Below are 27,846 nucleotides of genomic sequence, written 5' to 3'. Positions count from 1 at the left end.
AGTCATCACACATATAAATCTCATAATTTGTATATAATGAAGTAATAGTTTTATTCTTTGGATAAAGCATTTTTATGATAATGTAGTTTTAAGAAACAAAATTAATGACTATAGTGCAATTTGTAACACAAAATAAAGTGCCAGAATATTTCCACCAGCATTCATTTACAAGATAAAATTTAGAGCACATTTTAATCATGCCAAAAGGCATTAAAAAACATTGAGTTCAAATAAAGGTCACCTGTAAAATTTGTTTTTTTCAAAATCTAAAAATAATTAGACTCCAATACCAATAAATACTAAAGTTTCCAAACAGGAATCTTTAATAAGTGTTTAGAAATTGGTTTTGGCTGACTTTGTGTGAACAATTCAGGAGACCAGTCACTTGGAATTTCAGCAGCTGAAGGGAACTCATTTTCGGAAAATGAAAGTCTACACTTAACATTTGAGAGGGAATCAGTCCTGAGAGCTACATTTTTGGAACAACAGCCACTACTGTCTTCACAATTTTCAAATTCAGGAGTAATTTGTTTCCTAGTTGTCACTCTGTTCTTTAGATGAAATTCTTTCTCAATTAAACCTTTATCAGTACTTTGTTCCATCTGCCTCTTCTTGATTTTGGGTTCCTCAGTTTGATTAGGGGAACTGCAAGCAGCAGGCCATTTACCTGGGCCCCTGAAATTTAATCCAAATTTTTCTGAGGTGGGAAGTACAGGTGAAGGAAATGCTTTTTTTGTAGTGGGGAGAATCCAATCATCAAAATTACTTTCAAAGAACTTAATAGGACTACTATTGATTAATATTTGCTGTGAATCATCAGATATGGAAGCATGCCTAGATTTCAGACTAGCTGAGTTTTCATTTTTTAGGAAGTTGGGGGTAGACTGCTGTATTTCATCTTCAAAAGTCATCGCTGATTTTTTATATTTGGAGTGCAGATTGGTATAAAGTCTAGGGTATTTTTGGAAAGATTTTTTAATTCTATGGACTCTAAGTCTATGAGGAATTGGGACAATAGGAGTTGACTGTAAACATGGAACAAATTCTTTACTATCTCCCAGATCATACTCAGAATCTGATTGAAAATAAGGTGAAGAATGTGTTCTTGTTTTGTGAAGTATGTTTTGTGAAGATGACCTTCTTCGAAAATGGCTACAATTATCATCTATGGGACTAAGGCTAAAATTAAACAAAGGATAATTTTCTGTCAAAACAGTTTCCCATGTTGACAAAATGCCTTGTGATTTATCAGTATATTCTGCCACAGTTTCTATTTCTTTAGCACTAACATCAAAGAGATCAGCAGAAGCATTATAGTTGCTATCATGAATAGAAGAGTCATTTTGAAGCAAATTTTCTTTTACAGATGTAGATGTTATTCCTTGAAATTCTGGCATTAATGTAAATGCATTTGTACTCACATTTTTATTATTATAACAAGTATTTGAGCTCTGCAGAAGTTCCTTGCATTTTGTAAAAGTTCCTTCTTGATTCTGTAGCCAAATAGAATGTCCTTTATTTCTTGCACAAGCATCAGAAAACACATGATTTTCAGAACACAAAGAAGTAGCTGTTCTGTTCATTTCTGAAGATTGCCTTCTTCCACATTTCACAGAATATTTTGTATTGGCACAAGAATGAATATTTTCAGAAGTATTAGTACTTGAAATAATTTCAACTTTGTGTTGTGGAAAACTGTTACTTTTTTTAAGAGAAAGGTACATTCTAAAGTCTTTTGAAGCCTGAGGTAGGGCTGATACATTGGCATTAAGTTTAGCACAGTCAGAATTTTCTTTTCCTTTAACACTTGTTGAAAAGCCATTGGCTATGTTAAATTGTTGCATTTCCTTTGGAGAAGTAGAGATCACTTTACTTTTGCCACAGTTTTTCTGTTTTACTTTTGACTTCACAAGTGGTACAGACATATTCCCAGTAGCTTTCTGTGGACTTGCTAATAATCTGCCACAATGACCATCCACTGGACTGAGGTTATGACCGTTTGTGGCCTGAGTTGTCATGTTCTCATTTTCAATAACTGCCATAAAAGCATTTAGACTTTCAGAGAATGGCAGATCATCCCAAATTTCAGGGTCCTCCTCCTGTGTATCATCAGCACTTGCTTTGTGGCTAGGAGATAATGTGTTAAATGATAATCTCTTCTGAAAGCTTGAAGAGAAGTCTAAATTGTGATTCTGGTGATAAACTAAGTTAAGCTGAGAATACTTCTCTTCTGTCTCCAGAGTAGCAGGGGAGAGATTTATGTTACTTTCTCCAAGTGACTGCTTCATTTTTAAAAGGTGAAAACTATTCTCATTATTGGCAGTTCCAATCTCCTGATCGTTTTTAAGAATGACAGTCAGATGACTAGCTGGTAAGCTGGATTCTGTACCTGGCTTTCCCCTTTCACTCTCCTCACTCAGAGACAAGTGAGGGCTGTGAGAATTCTGACTAGGTCTGTGATGACTACTGACAAAGGTGACCTCAGCAGAAGGGGCCCTCTCTCTCTGCTGTAGGAGAACACCATCAGCCTTACTCTGCTCAGAAATGGAGAAATCTTCATCATCAGCTGGTTGTATAACAACTGGAGTAAGTCCAAGGAACTGCTGCCAAAGCCCTGAAAGACGATCTCTGTCACTTGACTGAACAAAACCGGAGCTGCTGCCAGAGCTACCTAAGCTGCTGAGCTCACTGCTAGGGTAATCACCTTCCAGTAAATGGCTTTCAAGGAGTTGTGGCCCACAGTGAATGTTCTTGAAATTAGAAGACTGCAAAAGGTGATCAAAGTAGTTGATAACTGTGTACCCTGTGAGATCTGAGTTTGGAAGGGAAATCTGGCAGGCTACTAGTTCTTTAATGTTCCTGTCATTGTAAGAGCATTTTTTAAAGAAATTATTAGAAACTGAAGTCTGTTCACCTTGGTTTTCAAAATTCTGCAAAAGAAATGAATGAGGTGACATTAGTAATATGATTTTCTCAGTTTTAACCAAATACCCAGCAAAATTTTAGGAGACTAAAGCAAGATGCAATTTCACATAGAAAAATGAGTTATATTTTTCCTCTTCTATTATAATTGTGAAATTATCTTTTGGAAATAGTTTTTCCTTAGGTAGTGTTCTTTATGTATAGAGGATAATAAAGTGTAAGAAGTCTGGAAAGGTAGAAATGGGCCAAATGATAAAGAGCTTTAAATGCCAAACAAAGGAGTTTATATTTGACCTTGAAGGCAACAGAAAGTCACTTCAGTTTGTTCAGAGAATGGAGAGAACATATGCTTTAGAAAAATCAGCTGAGTGGAAGATACTTTGGAGTCGAGAGAAAAATAAGGAAGGGAGATCAGTAATTAGAGGGTTATTGCCATAGTCCAACCAGGTGAGAGGTGATGAACTAAGGTGACAGCTATGTGAGGACACATTTTTGAGATACAAAAGCTGCTCAATGAATATTAGTTGAATTCTTTGTAACATCTTTTCTTGAAAGAACTTGAAATGAGATGAAATAACCACCTTTCTCAGCTTCATTTGTCAATATTCAGTATTAGAAAAAATACATGAGGCAAGAGGGAAAAACCCAGTGCTTTTTCTTTACTTAAATGACAATAGTATTTACTAACTAAATGATTTTAAAATCACTTGAAATTGTAAACATTTTTCATTGCAAAATCAAAATTAAGATGGTTTAAAAATCACAACTTACTAGTCTTCAAGGAATTATAATAATAATGATATTAAAGAGGCCTAGCAGAGTGGTGATCTCTCATTCCAAAAACTTTAGTTCAGGTCATTCCTCACTGACTGGGGAACGATGTCGCTGACTCCACTATCTATAGAATGATGCATTGTCCTCTCAGAGCTACTCAATAGGGCTAAAAAGTTGTCCAAAAGTTGTTGGTTAGCTCTGGAAGAAGTAGTTTGTATACTGGAAATTCCCTCTACCAAGGAAATCACTGCTACAGTTTTAAAAAATACTATTTTACATTTTCATAGCACGTTATAATTTATAATTCATTTTCAAATGCATTATCTCATTTGATTTTCACAACAACCCTGTGCCATAGATAGGGTGGGCACTGTATTCTTAATTTAGAGAGGAACAAAGTGAAGTCTAGTGTTCACTCAAATTTGTACAACTAGTAAACTCAAGAGTCAGGAATAGATCTGGACTGTCCTAACTTCAAATTCATGTTTTTTTCTACTACACTACATTAATGAAGTCCAACACATATTTACAGGTAGGACTACAGACAAATCATACCAGAACAATAATAACTACATTATAGAAAAGCCTCAATTTGTTCATAATATATCTTGTGTGCCTTATACCTGAAGAATTCTTTAAAACTACTTTTTCTCCTCTCTTCAGAGAGAGATCCTCATCAACAATTCATAATATAGGTACACAGACTCTTCCTTGTTTTTCTTTCCTTATTTTTTATATACTACAGGAGGACATATACTCAGTTAAAAAGATAAATAGGTTAAAGTTTTAGTTTAGAGGATAATTTAAGCAAAATCTGGAATGCAAAAAGTACTAAGTATCAGAACAAAAGAGTCAATACTTCTGACATCATAATATCGAAATATTAAATTTAGGTTTTTGCAATTGTGAAAACCCTAATAGGGCCCCCCTCCTGAATACATAACAAGGAACCTGCCACAGTGTCAAATTTCATCAGCTGAATCGTTTAAACTATTGACCCTGCTATTTTAATCTAGATCCGTATTACTGCAGGTCCTTGTCCTTATGAGGCATCCCCTCAAAACTATCTGGTGAATGAAATAATGAAATAAAATGAAATGAAATAAATATGAAAAAATAGAATAAAATATTTTAAGAAAGTGTTAGTTTTAATTACCGTCACTCCAAAAATAAAGGTTCTCCCAACAAAGCAGGCTTGGACTGCTTGAATTAATAAATCCTGTATTGAATTATTGTTCACTGTTCCTTCAACTTGATCAGAATCTTTTATATACCTTGAATGGAAGAGAAATTAAAAAAGTGAAAATAAAAACTCAAAAACTATAATAAAATGAGAAACTACAAAATAATTATCTTTAGAGTATCAGAATTAGTCTTTTGAGTTATACATGGAATTGTGGTGAATTTAGAAACTATTGGTTTCATACTGGACCTTTAACTTCTGTAATATTATTACTGAAACAAAAAATACCTTCTGCAAATCTACCTACAATATATTCTTAAGAGACTCAATGTACAGAGGATAAGAAGTTAATTTTACATAATTAGAACGTTTTCTTTTTTAAAGAAATACAATAATCAAGTATAAAATTGGGGGGGAGGGGCAGAAAGTAATTTAGAGAATATGTTGTTACCTACCTATAACTAGAATCTATGGAGTTTTGGATTGGCCCTGATTTTGGGGAGCTACTGTAATGACATTACCAGTTTCCCTGACAACTGAGGGTGGTACTACTCTACCAATGGGATTGTAGCCTAAAGATCCTCCCTTTAAAGCCAAGGGGAGTCTCTGTTCTCCTTAGCAACCCTGGAATCCCCTACTGTTTCTTTTATCAAACTGAGTTACAACCACTCGGATAGCCTAGGTCAGCACACACTAACTTGTATCCTAGCAATTTATAGCTCTATGACGAATAATTTATAGGTTCAAAAGCTTTAGAACTGGAAGGGACCTTTTTAGCTGTGTGACTATGGGCAAGTCAACTTTTCTGAGCCTCAGTTTTCTCATCTGTAAAATGAAGATTAAAAATACTTATACTATCTATCTGGTGCAAAGGAGGGATTTTATAAAATGCAAAGTGCTATATCTAAATGTGAACTATTATTTGAATAGTATAGTAGAAAAAGTATTGGGGAAAACCAGGGTGTAGGTCTCATTGCTGACATTCTGACCATGGGCAAATGTCACATGTATAAGGACTGACTGGTGGTAAAAAGCCTTGATATTATAACAATATAGGTGGGAATAAATGAAAGCCTTTTTATTAGGATATTGGCAATGGGATTGAAGAGGAAGGAACATTTAAGAGAAATTCTACAGACAGAACTAGAAGCAATTGGTAACAAGATTTTGCATTATTTATTTCAGATGACTATTCTGAAGAAAATTCTTTGTAAACTGTGTGGGCTATTAGTGTTGCAATACTCCTGGAATTTTTAGCACCCAAATACATTGAAAAAGTTTAAGCAGGTCAAACTATGCAACACTGGAAAAGCAATTAAATAATGTGGTCTAGAATTTGGCAGATAGCTTTCCAAAACAGCTTATTCCTCAAGAGAATATGGCCATTTGAACTTTGACTTCAATTTTGATAATCCTTCACCTGGACAGGATCATTACTCTATTTTTCTATGCTTTTCCACTTTTTATGCAGGTTTTGTAACTTCTTATCCTAATTTCAAGGTCCAATTTAAATCAATAGAACCTAATAACTGATTGTTGATAATCACATTTATATGTATCCAGAAAATAATAATCCTTCACCTTTTTATGCCTATTTTTATCACCTTGTAAAAACTTATGACAAAAGGACTTTTAATGTTATGAATGTTTAAATATTCCATTCAATTATTGATTTAAAGTATACTTATATCTATATTATAGTGATATATTAAGAAACAAGTGAAATTACCCATTAAAACATCTCTACCTGTTTAGGCAAGTGGCAGTGATACCAAAAAATGCATCCAAGCAACTTCCAAACACAGTAATTACAAACAATCTGTTTGCATCAGAAACTTTTAAGGAGAGTTTATATCTATAAGTGACATTCTTGACTTCACCAGTAAAGCCACATTTGGAGCAATCAAACCTGGGAAAGTAGAAAAAGAAAATGGCAGGATTAAATGGTGTTCACTAGTGCATTGTTAAAAAATTATAAACTTCCCGTTCTCCAATAAAAAGCACCTCTCTAGTAAAAAAGGGAAGTTGAAATGACAGATTTTTAAAACTTGTACTTGGTACAAAATATTAGGATTCAGGTTAGCTTCCTCTTAGACTCTCAAACCTAATTAGTCTTTTCAGAAATATTGATCTTACATGACCAATACCTACTTTTTGAGATAAAGGCATATATGGAATAATGAAAATGAATGAAAAATTACACAGCATGTATTTATGAAGTACCCAAACCACCATTTATAATTTTAGTGACATTTTATTGTTTTAGAGGCAGCATAATGAATTCAGAATTAAACCAACAGAAGACCAGAGTTCTAACCTTTATTTTTCTGCTAAGAATTTAATGATTAATATTATGTTACTCTTTTATACACACTGTTCCTTGTTTTCCTTATTCACAGATGGGAATAACTTAATTTCCCTTTATCAACTTAACTGGAATATGAGAATTAATTAGGTTAAAAAAATCTATATAATAAAACATTGCTAGCTTTTTGAAGCCAAGAACTAAATATTATTATTATTACTACCCCAAATATATTTTCCCTCTAATAACTAATTGTAAAAAGTTCATCAAAGTTTAGTATTCATTCAAATTTTTTTTTCACTATGGACTTAACATTAACAAATATTTCCTTGCACAAAGAACAGAAGGATCATATAAAACTTTACATCTATTAAAAACATTTACACAGTGCTATCATATACAGTATACAATAAATATTGCTTTGATATTCATTTTTCAATCTATGATTTTGAATAGGGGAAAATGATTTATCTTTTATTTTGTCCCTGACATACTGAGAATGGACAAGGTTTTTTAGTATTTTTTTTTATCTCATAGAAATATGTTAACATGGATCATGAATTATGTGGAAGGGAATAAATGGTAGCTTCCTACTTCACTGAGAATATTAAGGCTGTTTTAGTGAAGTCTGCCAACTACTCTCTTTCTCAAGATTGTTCTTCATTGGCACTCATTGTCTTTTCCCCTCCAGTCCTAAAGAAAAAAAAAAAGGTAGGCACAACTGTTCACTGGGGCCATCCCTCTCCATGGGCCCTTGATCTCATACCTTTTGGTTTCTTCAACTATCTTGTTGTGATTATTGCCTCTAATGAATTTTCAATCTTTCCCTCTCCACTGGTCCATACCTATTTGCCTAAATACATACTGAAGTTTCCTAAATCTTAAAAAAAATCCTTCTCTTGACCATTATTCATCTACTTGGATGCTACCCCAGATCTTTTTTCCTTTTTCAATGTTAAACTTCTTGAAAGTTGTTTATACCTAATATCACTATTTCCTTACTAATTAGTATTAGTTTTCTCACTAATCACTATTATCCCCACCATTCTACTGAATTTGTTCCCTCTAAAATCAACCACGATTTCGTAAATATTTGTCAAAGGTTCCCTCTACTCCTTTATCTTCCTTGACCTCTTTAAAGCATTTAAACAGATGACTACCCCATCTAGGAAATTTCTTTTTGATAACTAGTCTTTCATATGTTCTGATTTAATAGTGTTTTGACTTTGTTCCAGGATTTTTTGTTCTTTCACTGAATCTGATTTAAGTTCCCTTCCCATTCTGTTTTTCAGGATTCACAACTTTGATAAAGTTGCCCAACTTTTGTTCCAAGTTATTTATTCTCTTGCCTAGTTCTTCATCAAGAGCACCAATTTCATTATTTTCTTGAAAGCTTTTAAAAAAAAATAGGTGATCAAATGTTGGAATCCTTACTAACTGCTAACTAATTAGAGTTGATCTAATCTTACAAGAAGATGTTTTGGCCAGAACCTGAAACAAGGTACTAAGTAGAACTAATCAATACAAGGCTTGTGTTCACACCTTTACTCATTGGAGTCCACAAGTATGCTAGCTTCACAAAGTACACTTTCTAACTTCAAGGGAGTCCACACCTCCCTTAAAACTCATTGGGCCAGAGAGCACTATGGGAGAAAACCCATAATCCCATTCTCTCAGAAGAGGCAGATAAAAAGCCAGCGATGAGGGATCTATGGCAGAATACATTTTTTCCTCTTGGCTGGCTGATCGCGCTGGACTCGAGAGGAACGACTCTGGTGCAGAGAACACTTTAACGGATTTCAGTGGAGCTACGCCAGAAGCCCTCTCTCCGCGGCAAGTTGGTGGCTGAGCTCCCCAGAAGGAGATACGAGAGACCTTCCATCTCTGTCTTGGTTGGAGGCAAAAGAAAGCAGAGGCAGAGGCTGAAGGACAGAACCTTTGGATTTGGAGACATCCGGAGGGCTCCAAGCCTCTAAACCGGCTTTGCCTTGAGAAGAACAGGAACTCCAACATTTGAACTCATAACAATCAAATCTTTCTTAGAGTTATGAAGTTTTTTCTTCTTTTTTTTTTTGCTGAGGCAATTGGGGCTAAGTGACTTGCCCAGGGTCACACAGCTAGAAAGTGTTAAGTTCTGAGGTCAGATTTGAACTCAGGTCCTCCTGACTTCAGGGCTGGTGCTCTATCCACTGCACCAACTAGTTGCCCCGAGTTATTGAGTTCTTGCTGATAATCTATTCTTTATTCTCTGTTTTATATATATATATATATATATATATATATATATATATATATATTTTTTTTTTAATATTGCAAAATCAATTTCTTCTCCGAAATTTTATCTTGAGGTTCTTTTAATCGATTGTATTTTCTGGATTGATGTTGTTCTGTTTGTTCATTTTTTCAGTAATTCTTAGGGGTGGCAGATCCCTTCCTTTGCTATTTCTAAACTTCCTTGGCTAGGTAACCGTTAAAAATTATTTCACTTTTTCGTTCCTCAGGATAATTTCTAGGATGGAAATAGAAGTCTGAAAGTAGCTACAGAGTTGTCACTAACTGATAAGAATTCTGAGCCTTGTCTTGTCCTACATTTCTACATAAAAATGGTGGAGGGGTAAATAAGGGCCCTCTGACACTAGTTTTGATCCAGATTTCGTAGTGTACTTCTTGGAGATTATCTCTTTTCTTGCGTGGATTACCTCAATGGTGTTTCTTTTAGCTCATCTCTGTGTATTAGTTAATACCTCTTCATTGTTCTTGCAATAGTTCTAGAGGGTATTTAATTTTAATTAATTTAATATTTTTTACCCAATTACATTCAAAACAATATTTTTTACATTTGCTTTTAATACTTTTGAGTTCTCTCTCTTATCCCCACCCACAATTAAGAAACCACATGTGACATTATAAAAACCCTCAAGAAAAGTTAAGTTAAAAATAAAGAGAATGAGAAATAGAGAATGTTTTGATTTATATTCAGACACAATCAGTTCTTTGTTTGGGTATAGATAGGATTTTCATCATAAGTCCTTCAGAATAGTTGTGGATGATTGTACTATTAAGAATAGCAAAGTCATTTATAGCTGGTCATCCCAGAACATTATTACTTTATATACAGTATATTTCACTTTGTTCATGGAAGACTTTCCAGGTTTTTTGTTTCCTGAGAGCATCCTGCTCATCATTTCCCAGAGAATACAAATATTCTAGAGAAATTTGCTTTGAAAATTTTTTTGTAATTACTATTGCTAATTGTATGTTCCCCCATTTATTCTCTATCCTTTCACCCTGTGCCTCCACAAGTGTTTTGCTACTGACCACTCCTTCCCCCAATATGCCCTTTCTTTTATCACCCTCTCGCTCCCTTCTCATATCCCATTCCCCTCTTATTTTCCTCCAGAGTAAAATAGATTTCTATACCCCTATTGAGTATGTATGTAATTTTCCATTTCAGTCAATTCTGATGAAAATAAGATTCACTCACTCATCCTCTTGTTCCCTCTACTGTAAAAGTTTTTTCTTACCTCTTTTTCTTATGGCAGATAATTTGCACCATTCTATTTCTTACTTTTCTTTTCCCCATTCCTCTCTCACCCTTTTTAAAAAAGATAATATCCCTTCATATTCAACTCACACCTGTGCCCTCTGTCTATATATACTCCTAACTGCCATAATAATGAGAACATTCTAATGAGTTACAAGTATCATCCTTTCATGCAGGAATGTAAACAGATAGACCTTATTATGTCCCTTATGATATCACTTTCCTGATTACCTCCTTATGCTTCTCCAGAATGCTATATTTGAAAATACTGATTTGCTAAATGACTACCTTTTCCTCTGAAGTTTTATACACAGTTTTGGTGGGTAGGTGATTCTTGGTTGTAATCCTAGCTCCATTGCTCTCTGGAATGTAATATTCCAAGCCCTCTGGTACTTTTAATGTAGACACTGTTAAATCTTGTGTTATCCTGAGTGTGGCTCTACTATACCTGAATTGTTTCTGTCTGGATGCTTGCAATATTTTCCCCTTGATCTAGGAGTTCCAGATTCTGGCTATAACATTCCTGGGAGTTTTCATTTTGGGATCTCTTTCAAAAGGTGATCAATGAATTTTTTCAATTTCTATTTTACTGTCTGGTTCTAGAATATCAGGACACTTTTCCTTGATAATTTCTTGAAAGATGTCCAGGCTCTTTTTTTGATCATGACTTTTAGGTGGACCAGTAATTTTAAAATTATCTCTCCTGGATCTATTTTCCAGGTCTGTTTGTTTTTCCAAAGAGATATTTCACATTTTCACAAAAGAGATAGTTCTTTTGCTTTATTATATCTCATAAAGTCATTAACTTCCATTTGCTCAATTCTATTTTTTAAGGAATTATATTCCTCAGTGAGCTTTTGTACCTTCTTTCCCAACTGACCAATTTTACTTTATAAGGCAGTTTTTTCCTTATTAGCTTTCTGTATTTCCTTTTGCATCTCAATTCTTTCCCTAATTTTCCCTTCTATCTCTGTTACTTAATTTTCAAAGTCCCTTGTGAGCACTTCCATGGTCTGAGCTCAATTCTTATTTTTCTTGGAAGCTTTGGATGTAAGAATTTTGACTTTGTTATTATCATCTGTATGTGTTTTGATCTTTCTTGTCATCATTACTTTCAATAGTCAGAAACTTTTTTGTTTTCTGCTCTTTTCCCTAGCCTATTACTCTGCTTTTAACTCTTCTAACGTGAGGCTCTGCTTCCAAGGTAGAGGATGGACTATCCCAAGCTTCAGGGACTTTGTGCAGCTATTTTCACAAATCCTTCTAGGAATCTGACCACAAGCATTTTTTTCCTGTCCTGGAGTCATTAAGTGTGTCCTGCTTCAGAATTAAGATCTGGTGCACAGATGGGGCTGTGCTAGAACTACACATCACACTTCCTCCTTATTACTCTCTCTATTGACCTTCCGAGTCCTCCCTGATATCCCTGAGCTGAGAGGTCCAGCATTGTTGCTTATTCAGAGGTCCCACCTCGCTGACCCTGAGGCTGGGCAGGAGTTGGGGCTGGCCTACCTAGGATTGTGTGCTGGGCTTTCACTGGTTTCACAGACCTTTTCTGCTGATCTTTCAGGTCATCTTTGGTGTCTTTGGGCAGAGAGGTCTGGAAGCCAGCAGCACTGCTGCTCACTCAGAGATTCAGAGGTCAAGCTGGGTCCTGGGCTGCACTCTGGACTCCCACCCTCGTGTCACAGACCATTTCTGCTGAGTTTCTAAGTTGTCTTTGGCTGGAAAATGTTCGACTCTATGTTTGTTGTTCTTTTTTTTTGGAGGGGAGGGGGGTATTTTGCCATTTTAAAATTTGTCTACAGCAGGGGTCCTCAAACTTTTTAAATAGGGGGCCAATTCACTGTCTTTCAGACTGCTGAAGCGCCGGACTATAGTAAAAACAAAACCTTTGTTTTGTGGGCCTTTAAATAAAGAAACTTCATAGCCCTGGGTGAGGGGGTTAACCATCCTCAACTGCCACATCTGGCCCATGGGCCCGAGTTTGAGGATCACTGGTCTAGAGTCATTATTTAAAGGAATTTGAGCAGTTTTGGGGAGAGGCTGGGTGAGTTCCTGCCTTTACTCTGCTGTCTTGGCTCCACTTCTTTGGTAAGTATTGAGGGTGTTATGTCACCCTCTTTGCTAGAAGTCCTGAAGCCATTTGTCTTGGCTTCATACATACCACATTCACCTAGCTTTTTTCTTAACTTCCTAGCATATCCTGTCTATTCTTTTTATTATTGCCCCTTTAATGTGTTTCTCATGGATTTTCCCATGACTTTCTTCTATTTCATGTTCCTTTTCTTTCACTCCCAGATTCAATTACCATGTTCATGGAGACAATTCCCAAGTATCTAGCATCCCATCTCTTCTAGGTCCAGAACATGCCTTGAGAACATTTCTATCTGGATGTTCCACTGGATGCTCAAAAAAGTTAAAACAAAATAAAACAAAAAATAACTCTCCCCTCTTCCTCTCCTTAAATCAATCTAATGATTTCTTTTAATCTCCTATGTGTTATCTTGGGTTATCTTCAAAGGGTTCTATATCATGGATTCTATCTCCACAATATTTCTCTTCTTTATTACTTATTTTATTTCTACTGCAAAAGTTCAAGTGCAGGCATTCATTACTAACTACTGAACTATCACAATACTCATGTGACAAGTTTTCCTATATAATGTATTCTTCATGCTGTTACTAAATCCATCTTCAAGCACTGATCTAGTCAAGACATTTTTCTGTTGAAAAATCTTCTGTAGTTCCTTCTTATTTACCAGGTGAAATGCAAATTTTTTTCTCTGGTATTTAAGGCTCTCCATAATCTGGCACTACTCCTTCCTTTGAAGACAAACTAAGCTCCAGCCAGACTGAATCACTTTTAACTTCTATTTCTTTCTCAGTCTTCCCCCTATACTGGAATGTCTGCCCTTTTCTTTTTGACAACCAAATTTCTAGCCATCCTTTAAAATCAAGATGAAGTCTACCTCATCCATGAAGTCTGTCCTTTTCCTTTTTTATTAGTACTAACCTCCCCCCTCCTTTTTTCTACTGAGCAATTAAGGTTAAGTGATGTGCCCAGGGTCATACAGCTATTAAGTGTTAAGTCTCTGAGACTGAATTTGAAGTCAGGTCCTCTGATGCCAGGGGACTGTGCCATTTAGCTGCCTCTAACCTTTCCTTTTGTACATCACATGCCACTGTTTTATACCCAATGTACTTATGATATAACATTGTCATAGTTATCTATATTTGTGTCTTAACCCTATACTACACTAGAAATTCAGTGTGACTTGATTCAGTATCTTACATAAACATAATAACAGCGTCTAGACAGGGGTCCTCAAACTACGGTTCATGGATCAGATGAGACAGCTGAGGACGTTTATCCTCCTCACCCAGGGCTATGAAGTTTCTTTATTTAAAGGCCCACAAAACAAAGGTTTTGTTTTTGCTATAGTCCAGCCCTCCAACAGTCTGAGGGACAGTTAAGTGGCTCCCTATTTAAAAAGTTTGAGGACCCCTGGTAGCAGAATGACTTGTAAATTGGTGCTTAATAATAAAGGTTTTGTGAAAGAATTCTGAAATAAGTGGTAAAGTACAACTAGCTAAGACCTTATAAATATGGTGTTTAAGACAATGACTTAAGCAACTTGAATGATATGTAATAGATCTGTCTTTCAGCCTAGGATAGTTATTATTTATATCAGTGGTCCTCAAACTTTTGCTCTCAATATCTTTATCCTATTAAAAATGATTGAGGATTTGTCCAAAGAGTTTTTGTTTATGTGGGTTATAGTTATAGATACTGATCACATTAAAAATAAAAACCAATTATGAATTTGTAGACTCTCTGAAAGGATGCTCTGGACCAGACTTTGAGAACCAATGACTTATATGATTATCAATTATATCCAGTGGAGTGTGACCAGGATGGTAAAGGGCCTAGAATCTATGTTGAAGGAACAGCTGAAAAAACTGGACATGTTTAGCTTGGAGAAAAGTCTTCTTTTAGATTCAAGTTCTGTTATCCTAAGTGAAATTATCTCAAGGACTAGGGAAAGAGTTTTGGAGCCAAAGGACCTGGGTTTATATTTTATTTCTAATACTTCTGTGTGACTTTGGCACATCACAACTTCTGAGTTTTCTCTTCTGCAAAATGAGAGAGTTTCACTACACAGTGTTTAAGGTCCCTTTCATATTTATGATCCTAAAATAGTGAATAAACTTATTGTAAACAAACCAGAGGGCATAGGACTGATGGAGGGAAATTATAGGAAAGTAGATTTTGGCTTAACATCAGAAATTACTTCCCAGGAATTGTAAGTTAATAGTGGGATAGTCAACTTCATAAGTCAGTAATGCTGTTGAAATATTCAAGCACAAACTGGATATCCATTTGTCACAGATGTTACAGTATAGATTTTTGTACAAGAGGCACAGCTAATTTATCCCTCTCAACACAAGGATCTTCCAAGTGGTACCAAAAACTTACTGTGGAATTAGTAGTTTGCGCAGATTTATACTTCTAGAACTAGAAAAAGACGTAGAGGGCAGTAGGGAAACAAAAAAATCTAAAAGCCCTGAGAAAATTTTAAAAAGATACTACTAAGCAATCAGTCCTATTTTCAAGTACTCATGACTGATTTGCAGTGAGTGCTTCATTCTCTCCTTGATGAATAAGAGAGTTTATCTACAAATTGGTTAGCTGCAGTCTGGCCTGACCTAAAAGCAAATTAAAACTATTTAATTCATCTAGGAATTGAACCTGCAAACTGATTCACTAGCATGAATTTCTTTACAAAAATTAAAAACCGAAGCAACAAAGAAAAAAAATTAGCTCATATTTTTGCCTGCTACCACTAAAACTTAAGGGCATGAGAAAATCCTTAGAGAAGTAGTGATCTTTAAAAGTTTGAGTCTTTTTATATATTTTTATGGAGGCTAGCATATGGAACTCCCCAATAAAAATAAGTGGACTAGGTAGAGGTAGAAGTAACCTCCCCCCATTATCTACAATTAATTTACCAAGTAAGAAAAGCAGAAAACAAAAGAATACCATAAGAAGAATAGTACTTTATAATACTTCAACAAACATTACTTCTTAAAAAGCAAGGTTCAAATATTCTGTGTTTTACATACTTAAGTGGTCTAAGTCCTTGTCTTTCAGTAGAAGGAATACCTTACACTTGAAGTGAATTCTACAAAGTGTAAACATTTTGCTATACATGAACTTTAAATTTTATATTTTTTTATTCTTAGGGTTCTTTCATTATTAAACTGTTTTAAACTGCCCTCATCTCCCAATTCAATCCCGCAAATTATTTAGAGCATGTACCCGAAATTACCTTTTAGAAACCAGGATTACTCTGGAGAAGCACTTTTGACATGATGGATAGATGAAACTGGAGTTTTGAATAGCAACTACAGAGGCAATGAGAAATTTTCTTCTTCTATTCATGTGTTCACTCTGTTCTATGAGAAAAATAGAACAAGCTTCTGTAAGTGAATGACAAATTACCTCTTAATTGTACAAACTTGAAACAAAACCATATCAGGTCCTAGATTTGAATCCTGAACCTGCTATTATGACCTGGGAGATCTGTGACAAGTTTCTTAACCACTCTAAGTTTTTAGTCTTCTTGCTTTTAAAATGAGGAGGCTGGCCTAAGGGATCTTAAAAAAATTTTTTTTTCTCAGTTAGATGTAAAAACAATTTTTAATATTTGTTTTTTAAAATTTTGAGTTCCATGGATGCCCATCAATTGGAGAATGGTTGAGTAAATTGTGGTATATGAATGTTATGGAATATTATTGTTCTGTAAGGAATGACCAGCAGGATGAATACAGAGAGGACTGGCGAGACTTACATGAACTGATGCTAAGTGAAATGAGCCGAACCAGGAGATCATTACATACCTCAACAATGATACTGTTTGAGGATGTATTCTGATGGAAGTGGATCTCTTCGATAAAGAAAGCTAATTCAGTTTCAATTGATCAAAGATGGGCAGAAGCAGCTACACCTAAAGAAAGAACACTGGGAGATGAATATAAACTGCTTGCATTTTTGTTTTTCTTCCCGGACTATTTATACCTTCTGAATTCAATTCTCCCTATGCAACAAGAAAACTGTTCGGTTCTGCACACATATATTGTATCTAGGATATACTGTAACCTATTCAACATGTAAAGGACTGCTTGCCATCTGGGGGAGGGGGTGGAGGGAGGGGAAAAATCGGAACAGAAGTGAGTGCAAGGGATAATGCTGTAAAAAATTACCCTGGCATGAGTTCTATCAATAAAAAGTTATTAAAAAAATTTTTCGAGTTCCAAAATCTCTCTCTCCCCCTCATTGGGAAGGCAAGCAATTTTATATAGATGAGACAGATATAGTCATGGAAAATATATTTCCATATTAGCTATGTTGCAAAAGAAATATAGACAAAAAAAAAAAAAAAACCAAAGTAAAACAAGAGAAATAAAGTTTTTTAAAAAGTGTGCTTTGATCTACATTTAGACTTTTTCTCTGGAGGTTGAAAGCATTTTTCATTATATGCCCTTTGGAATTGCCTTCAATCGCTTTATTGATGATAACAGCTAAGTTATTCTCAGCTGATCATTGTATAATATTGCTGTTACTGTATACCACCTGGTTGTTCACTTTACTTTACATCAGATATTGGTGGTGGTGGTGGTAAGAGTAATGATACCTAGGTTACAAATCTGGAGGATTGGGAGAATAAATGGTGATATTCTCAACTGTAACAGGAAACTCAGGAAAAGGGAAAAGTTTTGGGGAAACGACAATGTATTCAGTTTTGGACATTTTGACTTCAAGATGTCTATGGGACAATCTGAGATGCTGAGTAGGTAACTAGAGCTCCTAAATTGGAGGTTAGCAGAAAAATCTGGGCTAGGTATATGGATTTGAGAACCATCTATCCAGAGATGATCATTAAATCTCTGGGAGATGATGAGATCACTTAGTGAAATAATATAGAGAGTTAAGAAGACCCAGAGCAGAGCTTTGGATTATAAGATGTTCCGAGGATAAATATTCAGCAAAAGTGACTAGGAAGAGTAGTCAAGTAGGTAGGAGAACCAAGAAAGGATAGAAGAAAACTAAGAGAGAAGAATATATCAAGGAGAAGAAGGTGATCAACAATATGAATGGCTGCAGAGAGGTCAAGAAGGATAAAGATGGAGAAAAGGTCATTAATTTTGGCATTTAGGAGATAGTAATTCTGAAAAGAGCACTTTCAATTGAATGATGATGTTGGAAATCAGCTGTAATAAAGAATTAAGAAGAGAGAGAAAGGAGTATTGACTACAGATGACCTTCTTAAGCTCAGTCACAAAAAGGAGGAGATATAAAATAATAGTTAACAAATATGGAAGGATCAAGTTTTTTTGAAGATGGATCAGACATGGGTCTGTCTGTAGGCAGTAGAGAAGCATATAATAGAAAAAGATCATCAATTAGTAACAGAGTAGGGATGACGGAGCAATCTACTAGAGAAGACAGGAAGGAATAAAAGCTTGAAAATCTAGAAGGAATTTGTATATGCAGAATGGTTTTCCTTGGAAAAAAGGATAATTTCTTCATGTGAGATAGAAGGAGGAGATAGCAGGGGAAAGCATGAGTGATGTGAGATGGAGAGGAGGTAAGAAGATAGACTTCTTTTCCAATGGCCTCATTTTTTTCGGTGACATATGAAGCAAGGATCTTAACTGAGAGGATGGAAGAAGATGGAATTAGGATAAATCTGAGAAGAGATAAAAAGATCTGGAAAAATTGTGAAATTTTTTACAAGTGTAAAAGAACTGTCTTAATGCAGTATAGTCCCAGTTGTAATTATAAAACAAATATGCAGCAGGTTCAGCACAGTTTTATGATTTTCTTCAGTTTCATTCAGTAGGATGTGAATAGGAGCAAGGGCAGTGGAGGGGGAAAAGAATAATCATTTATTAAGCACCTCCTGTATGCAAGAATAAATGCTTTACAAATATAGTTTGATATAAATTTGATATTTTGATATAAATTTGATATAAATAATCCTCAGAGGTGGATGCATTAATATCTCTCTTTTATAGTAGAGGAAACTGAAGACACAGCAGTTAAATGACTTGTCCAGTATGATTCAATTAGTAAATATATGAGGTTGGTTTTGAACTTAGGTTTCCTGAAAGTCAAACTTTTCATTCTATCTGGTTAGCTGCCATTCATGTTCAAAGAGGACCAAAAATGACCTCACTATGTTAGGATCAAGGTACATTGTGTCCAACTGTGGCTGATCAGTCCAATATGGGTTAGAAGGATCTACCACAGGTTGAGCCTAAATAATCCAGAAGAACATTTGGAATGGAGATGTCTAAATTTTTCTTCAGGCTTTGTAAATCACAACAAACTGATCACCCATATTGGGCAAACACCACTCTCTCTGGTGCAATTAGAATACAAAAAAGGATGAAAAAGAGGAACTACCAAAGGTTTTTAGTTCACTTAGAGAATAAAAGCAAATTCAGAAAGGAATAAGTAACACCAAGACGTGTTAAACAACCCAAAACCCCCAGATCTGGGCAATGCCCCAGCCTGGTAAACAATTTAAAGATTGCTGCTCAGTTGAAAACAGGCTGTGAAACTTGGCTGCCCTCTAGTGGACCAAATAAGTCATAGGCTTTACAGGTAGAAGGAACATTAATCACACTCCTACTCTGGATAAGGATGAGGATTCCACCTTAAGAGTGGAGGTGAAGTGACTTGCCTGGAGCACACAGCTATTTAATGTTTGGAGGGACCAGGTCTTCCTAATGCCCAGTCTCTGCCACCATCCACTACTCCAGGGACTCCAAGTCATCATATAAAAACGTTCAAGTTTACTTTCAGAAAACTGAATAAAGAATAATGGAATCAGAGCTGCAGAGTTGGAAGAGACCTCAGAGGCCATCTAATTTCACCTTTTTTATTCTACCGATAAGGAAACTTAAGCTCAGGAAAATGGAACTTGCTCAAAATCATACAATAAGAAACATCTGAATTTGAACTCAGATCTGACTCTTATCTTACCTCCTTCCAGCATCACACGTGCACCTCCATTGTTATAAGTCATTGGAAGTCACACAGAGATTAATTGGCAAAAGCAGGATTCAAAACCAAGTCCTACATTATCTAGTCTAATGGCTGAAATGCCATTTTAAAAAGCATATGAGAGAAGAAATATGAGATTATAGAGATGAAGCCTAGCAACCTTAAACAAGTATGTGATTAACCAAAGTTGCAGGAGATGGGCAGAATCCGTTACCATAATAGCTAATCACCACATCCACCCTTTGCTAGTATAGCCCAACACCACTCCGAACCCCAATTATCCAATCTTCCCTCTCTAAGCCTGAAGTCAGCCTCTCAGTTCACTTTTAATTAATTTAACTCCTAAAGGAACACTATAGCTACAACTCTGAAGGTACCCACTAAGGGTAAAAAAAATTATTGATGGAGTACCTAACTGGAAAATAAAGGATACACTTATTCTAGAGCTTGAAAAAGAAGTTTTGTGTACATGAAACTATTAGTAAAAATGCAATGATCAAGGACTAAGCCCTTTGGTATAGACTGAAATTTTCTTTTTTGTATTACTGGATGATACAAAAAATTTAGGAAACCTGAATTCTAGTCCTGACTTTGTTACATAATTAGTGGTGTAGCTTTTGTTAAGTCAATTTACCTCTCTGAACTTCAATTTCCAGATCTGCTCCAAGAGGAGACTAGACCAAGTTTCTTAAACTGTGGGTTTCAAGCCCAGATGGGATCATGTAAGTGAATGTGAGGGTCACAAAACTAACTTATTATCAACAAATGTTTGATTTGTATGCCGATTTTATATACCTATGTTGGTCAAGTAAAAATTTCTTGAGCAAAAAGGGGTAGAAAAAGTTTTAAAAGCCCTAGCCTCAATTGGTTTATCATTATGTTCTTAACAGTAAACACAGCCATGATCTCATGGTTATTCCCTCCACCTGGGGGAGCTGCAAGCTACCAATGTCTTCCTATCTTGTGTATTACGTATTTTCCCATAAATCTTCTGTAGAGGAGGGACAGATAACATTTGATCTCCAGTAATATGTTTGTAATGATGTATTTTATAGCACTTTTGCTAATATTTAAACATGCAGCTGATTTATACCGAACTAAGCCCTTCATTGCCCTGTGGGTCGATTGTAATTTTGCTTTTTCAGAACTAGTAATGCTCCTTCCATGTTCTAAAATTGAATACTTCTATTCAATTGAGAAAAGATATTTGAAAGCAGCTTGTGGTCATCTAAAATACTAGGCTATTTCTGAAATGCAATCTAGCTCACCCTCTTATTTAGTTCTGAATTCAGGTCACTGTCCATATGTACTTGTTTGCACAATATGAGCACTATTCTCCTCTAGTTCTGAAAATCTATGATTCTGGAGTTCATGGATTACAAAGATGATTTTCTTTAGTTCTCATGGTTTGCTATTGCTGTGAAACCTGTTTTGTCATCTCTCCATTGGATTATATTCTCTATATCACATGTTAATAGACCTCAGCTTGTGCTGAGGATAGCTCTTCCATTAAATAAATCTGAACTGGTTTTTAATCATGTTCAGAGATTGGTTCCAAGGGCAAGCATTGCCAACCAATTCCAGTTTTTGCAAACATTTGTCCTAACAGCTTTGTTGACTTAACAGGAAGTCTTTCTTAACTGATCTTGGGAGGCATCACCAACTACCAACATGGTAAATAGCATGATTAGTACATTAAGATAATCTCCAAAGTCCCCTTCAGTTCTTAATCGTATGGTCCCAAGTACAAAACTCTGCTTAGGCTCTATGATACTGCACAGGGAGGATGGCCTAGCAGGTAGAATGCTCTCTCATCCTTAATTCCAGCATTCATTAGCTTTCTGAGCTTCAGTTTCCTTTAGCAAAATGTGTATAATATCTGTGGTACCTATCTCACAAGGACATTGTGTGGTTCAAATGAAATAAGTAAAGAACTTTTCAAAAATATTTAAATATTAGTTAGTTTTATGTGGGCTCTGCCAATAGAATATAAAGAAGACACCAAAGGAAAAAAAAGATTTATGCCTTGGAGGAACTTAAAAAACACATGAAGAATAATGAAAACAGATAAAGACTTTGAAGAATATCACCCGGCAGCATATTAATATGTACAACACATTATCAAGGTATTGTGGTAGGGTAGTTAAGAGAAATGGGCTTGCAATTAGGAGATTCATTATTTAGTAGCAATACATTTTAAGAATTTTTAAAATTTGTTTTGTTAAATATTTCCCAATTACATGAAAACATTTTGTAAACATTCATTTAAAAAAAATTTTGAATTCCAAATTCTCTCATTCTCTCTCTACCACTTGACTAGAAGGTAAGCAATTAGTTATACATGTGAAGTCATACAAAACATATTTTCATATTAGCCATACTGCAAAAGAAAACACACACATAAAACAAGAAAAATAAGTTTAGAAAGTATATTTCAATCTGTACTTAATCAGTTCTCTTTCTGGAGGTAGCATTTTTTTTTTTTTTTTTTAAATCATGGGTCCTTTGGAATTGTCTTGGATCATGAGTCTTCGGAGTAGCTAAGTCTTACATAGTTGATCACTGTTACAATATTAATAAGCAATATAACCTCAGATAAATCAGTTCACTTCCTTTAGTTTTGGTTTTATAGCCTATAAAACTGGAAATATAATCTTGGTTCTACTATTGTTACATTGCTGAGAGGCCCAAATTCATCAACCAATAATTTATTAAGATTCTACTATGTACCAGAAAGAGACTGCTAACTGGCATAGTTAATACATTGCTCTACTCTGTTGATGTTTTCAGTTTGTCATCTTGCCTTGAGGTAGCTGCTTTTGTTGAATATGAATGTTTAGCTGAGAGAGGATAACTCTTATGATCACCACTACTCTGTGACTTACTGTCAACAGATCAGAGCACTTCTTGCATGAACAGTTTGTGACAAACTTGGAAGGAAAGCTGAGTCAATACATGATTGTCAACAGTAAAGCAAAAATGGAAGGGGCAATTTTTAGGGATTTGGTGTAGAACACTACATTTATTCATTTGGGCCAGAACACTTAAAACATCAAAATTGGTTGGATGAAGATAATAGGAAAATTCAGAAGCTGATAAATGAAAAATGAGAACTCCATAAGGTTTACTAGTAGGACATTCATCTGTCTCTATAAAAGCTGCGATTAACTCCATCAAAAATAAAGTGGAAATGTAGATTTGGAATTTCATGTACAATCATCTTTTTTTCTATTCTACTATATAATGGAAATGCCTATTTTATTTCTTAAGTTCAGATGAAGATAAATAAAAATTTAAATTAAAAAAAAATAAAGCACAAGCAAAGCTTAGAGAGAGGCAGGATAATTGGTTCAGTAAGAAGGTACATGAAATTTTTTCTCTAATAGTAACAATTTAAAGTGTTTTTATGATGTCCTGAAGACCACTTATGGGCCAAGGATTGATGGTGTATCTTAACTATTTAGTGCATATTGTCATCAATCAATGCGGAAGTCACTGATTCTTATATTTCAGGATAAAGTCACTTTCTCTCTAATTGAACTTCCAAAATGAAGAACAGGTTTTCAATGTCTTCTTGTAAGGCAAAAATCTGTCATTGATTCTATTCCAGCTCAAATTTACAAGGCAGGGATTCCACTGTTCATTCAAAAATTGATTGAAATCTTCAGTTATATATGGCAAGATGAGGTTATCTCCCAGGAATTCAAGGATGACTCTATTGTCCATTTCTAAAAAGGAAAAGGAAATAGATTGTCCTGTGACAATCACAGGGAGGATTTTTCTCTTAATCACTGTTAGCAAGATTCTTGTAATGCCCTCCTTAATAGGGTGATCCTTCACCTGGAAAATGATCATCTACCCAAGAGGCAGTATGGCTTCAGAAAGAGCCAAGGAATGGTCAATATGATATTTGTTGCTAGACAACTCCAGGAGAAATGCCAAGAACAGAATAAAGATTTGTGTACAACATTCATCAATCTGACCAAGGTCTCTGATACTGTTATTCGTGAAGGCTTATGGAAAATTATATTAAAAATTGGTTGCCCAGTGAAGTACATAAGGACTTTATGCCAAATTCATGATGGCATGCTTACCTGGATTCTGGATAATGGTGATGCTCTCATGCATTTCCAAACACCTATAAAATCCTGATGCATGAGATTTTCAGCAGTTTGTCAGACACTTTCAATGGTAATGAGTAAATTATTTAACCTTAAAAGGCTACAATCTATGACTACGTGGAGGGAGAATTGAGCTGTGACTTTTTGTTCAGATGATAGTACACTCAATGCAGCCTCTGGGGTTGAGACACAATAGTATATGGATCGATTCTCTGGTAGCTGTGCATTTTGATCTGACAATTAAAACACCAAGAAAGCAGAGGTTCTCCACCATTCAGAATCACATCATCCATATGTGTTACAGGAAATGGAAAGATTTTTGAATGATTTGGATACTTTGGCAGTATACTTTTCAGGAATGTTTACACAGATAATGAAGTTGATATATATATATATAGATATAGATAGATAGATAGATAGATATAGATATAGATATATTAGTGGAGCTAGCCCAGTGTTTGGAAGGCCCTGAAGGAAAGTGTGGGAGAGAAGAGATATTAAATTGCCTACCAAACTGAAGGTCTTCAGAGCCACTGTGCTGACCTTATTGTTGCATGCCTGAGAAATCTGAATGGCATACCAGCACCATGCCAGGAAACTGAATCACTTCCATTTGAATTGTCTTAGGAAGATTCTGAAGATCATTTAGCAAGATAAGGTAATGGACACATTGAAGTCCTTTCTCAAGCTGAATTGCAAAGCATTCAAACTTTACTCTAGAAAGTGCAATTTCAATGGGCTGACTACATTATTCAAATACCAAATGTACATTTGCTTAAAAGAGAACATTTTTACAGAGAACACACACAAGGCAAACTTTCACATAGAGATGATACAAGGAAACTCTTTAAGGTATCTTTCTGAAGATACTTTGATACTGAAGACTCTCTGAAGAACTTTAGTACTGATTATCAGACACAGAAGAAATTGGCACAACCGCCCAGCTTGGCGGGCCCCTCAACAAGAAAGATACAAAGCAGAATTACAGTATCTCAAAAGAACCTAGAAATGTGCAAATTTAGACGTTTCTACTCCAAATGTTCCTTCTGAACTTGACATGTGGTTCAGTCTTTCAAGCTCAAGCTCACATTGGTCTAACCAATCATAGTAGGTCACACTATACCTGTACCTCAACATAGTGACATGATTTTGGTTCTCTTTGAGCACAAAGGACAACCACCACCACTAGGAGGGAGCTGTCCAAGTACAGTGGTAGGACAAAAGTTAAGATGATTGGTAATAGTATAGGATGCAATGGATGACATTAGCATCCCCAATGTCTAAGCAAGCTCTAAGTGCTCTACAGCACCTATTTTAACCATCTTCTTTGGTGCTGGAACGAAATTGTTCTCATCCATCCATTCTGCTAGTGGAAGTCTTCACATGTCTGGGGTAGATGATTCCCTAACTCACTAATGGATTTGAAGCCTATCACTTTGGTTTAATCCATCTGCTGTTTTTTAGAGTGTTCCTGCTATACATGTGACAGTTTCTTGGAGCCACAAGTGAGAGCTGGATGAATCATGTGTAATCAAAAGTGGATTAGTAGTACTGAGAAGGGCTTGATAAGTCCTTTTACCAGAGATACTAGTCCTTCTGAACACCTCATATACCTAGAAGCTATATCTCAGATAATCACATCTTAGGTTAAGGATCAAAAGGAGTCTGTAGATACATTTCAGGAAGTCCATGAATTTGGATGGAGGAAAAAAAAATTACATCATCATTTCAATATTTTTTATACATATTTTTATGCATCTATGAATCTGAATATTCTGAGAACAAGTCTTTAAGTTTCAAGAGACTCCTAAAGGCATCCATGAAACAAAAATGGTTAAGAATCTCAGATCTAGTGCATTTCTTTAATTTTACAGATGAGAAGACTAAAGCTTAGAGAGTTTAAATGACTTTTCTAAAGTCATACAGGTGGTTGGATTTGAATTTTCAACCAACTAGTATAAAAGTGAGCTATATCCAAACAGTTCCCAGGTAATGTCATCACTGACATATCTCTTCTGTTCATGCCATTCTTTTTGCTTCCATTGCAACCATTGCAATTAAAAGTCTCTTAATTAGCACAACTGCCTCCAATGTATTCAAATCTCTAACCTATCTTTTATACTGAATACTTTTCCCAAGAGAAGGCAGCCTCACTGTCAGGAAGAGCTGGTTCAAGTGTCACTTCTGTCACGTACCTTTTGGTGGTTCTTGCAAGACTCTTTAAGTTGGACTATAAATTCTTATCATGGGTTCTCTAATCCAGAATATTACAAGTTTGGACAAAAAATATTTCCAAAGTGCGTTAAGTGTACTGCCCTCATCAAGTCACTCCTTTATTTCACAAATTTTTGGTGACCTTACGTTTCCTACAAAATAAATAATAAACTGTTATTCAAGATTTGCAACAAAGGTACATCTTATCTCTTCAACCTTGTAATTCCATACCCACATATTTATAGTTCCAGTCACACTAAATTTCTTTCTATTCTAATTATCATTTCACAATCATCTCCTATTGAAATCCCTTTTTTCAAAGCCCAATTTTGAGTCTCTCTTTCATGCAACTTTTCCTCATACCCACCCCTTGAAAAACAATTATCCACTCTTAAAATTTCTCATACTTTGCCTGAACTTCTCCATTTGAACTTTTTTTTAGTCATCTCATTCTACCCATAGTAAAGTTATTTATATTAGTAGTTTCTTAAGATATTTATATTGTCTTTCCTTCCCCTTCCCAAACTGACAGTTTCTTATATTGGAGTTAGGAAAGACCTCAGAAATAATCAAATATAACCCCTCAATTTATAAATGAAAAACCCAAAACAAGGAGAATAGCAATTTGTTCAACATCCTACAGAACCATGGGAAGTCCTGATTCAGGGCCCACTAATATAACACCATGCCTTAAACAAAGTAGGCAACTGGCATTTTAATTGAATTGTCTTAAAAACTATTAAAATAATCATGGCCCACATTTCTATAACACTTTCAAGCATTGATTCTTCTTTTGCATGTTCTTTTAAAATAATTTTTGATGGCTTTTATTATCACACTTTTCACCAGTATCTCTCCTCCCCTTCCCAAAAAGCCACTTTACCTAACAACTTATTTTTAAAGATAAAAAGAGGGGTAAATCAGTCTATCTAAAAATACACCCAAAAAATATGTGTAATGTCTACTTGTGGATCTTTCAACTCTGCAAGAGGATGGTTTGGAGTCTTAGATCTTTTCTTTTGCGACATAAGGCACATCTCCTTAACTTAGGGTCTGTGAATTTTTTTTCTTCTTGCTTTAATACGCTAATAACCAATTCAACATAATTTCCTTTGCGATCCTGCGGGTTTTATTTTACGCATTTAAAAAAAACATCATTCTGAGAAAAGGTCCACTGGTCTTATCAGACTATCCAAGAGGTCTATGGCATAAAAAGGCTCTCAAACAACGATGTGAAGGAGTAGTCAACGCAAATATCAGCCCCTCCCCTTGAACCACGAGAGAATAACTTACCTAGGGTCTACGCTTGCTCAGCAAAAGGACGTTTTGTATTTTTCCTTTATGGTGGAAAGCGGGTTTCCTGGAGACGTATCGTAGAGCGCAAACTGTGCGGTATAAGGAGGTTCAAATCCCAGCAATTAGAAGGGCGACCTCGGGCAACCCATCTCTCTCGGGTCTCAAGTTTTCCCAAATGTAAAACAAGGAGCTGGCGCTAGACAGTCCCTGCGGTTTCCTCCAGCTGTCTCGTCTTATGGTGGGGAAACTGAGAGACAAACACCCAAAAGGCCTTCGGTTCCTGAGACTGAAGGGAACAAGCTGCCCGGAGGACTTCTGCAACTCTGGTCCTTCCAGTCAAGAACGCCAAGTGGGAAAGAGGCCTAGGAGCTCCAGAGCTAAAGCCAGCAGCGTCACCCACGGAACCCAAAC

The 27,846-nt window shown here is 35.6% G+C and overlaps 1 protein-coding gene across 1 annotated transcript; it reads right to left on the bottom strand.

The window, feature by feature from the left end:
• Positions 1 to 26: 26 nt before the first annotated feature.
• On the bottom strand, positions 27 to 27,846 carry DDIAS (DNA damage induced apoptosis suppressor). The gene is made up of 6 exons (XM_051987218.1): positions 27,433 to 27,846; positions 26,121 to 26,291; positions 16,062 to 16,188; positions 6,627 to 6,788; positions 4,853 to 4,970; positions 27 to 2,930 (listed from the first exon to the last, which is right to left on the bottom strand). The coding sequence occupies exons 3-6, from the start codon at positions 16,172 to 16,174 to the stop codon at positions 300 to 302; spliced, it is 3,024 nt and encodes a 1,007-aa protein (XP_051843178.1). The 5' UTR covers positions 16,175 to 16,188; positions 26,121 to 26,291; positions 27,433 to 27,846; the 3' UTR covers positions 27 to 299.

This window comes from Antechinus flavipes, chromosome 3, assembly GCF_016432865.1.
Source record: "Antechinus flavipes isolate AdamAnt ecotype Samford, QLD, Australia chromosome 3, AdamAnt_v2, whole genome shotgun sequence".
Taxonomy (NCBI): Eukaryota; Metazoa; Chordata; class Mammalia; order Dasyuromorphia; family Dasyuridae; genus Antechinus; species Antechinus flavipes.
The sequence above is the reverse complement of the archived record's forward strand: the minus strand, read 5'-3'. Positions and strand labels throughout refer to the sequence as shown.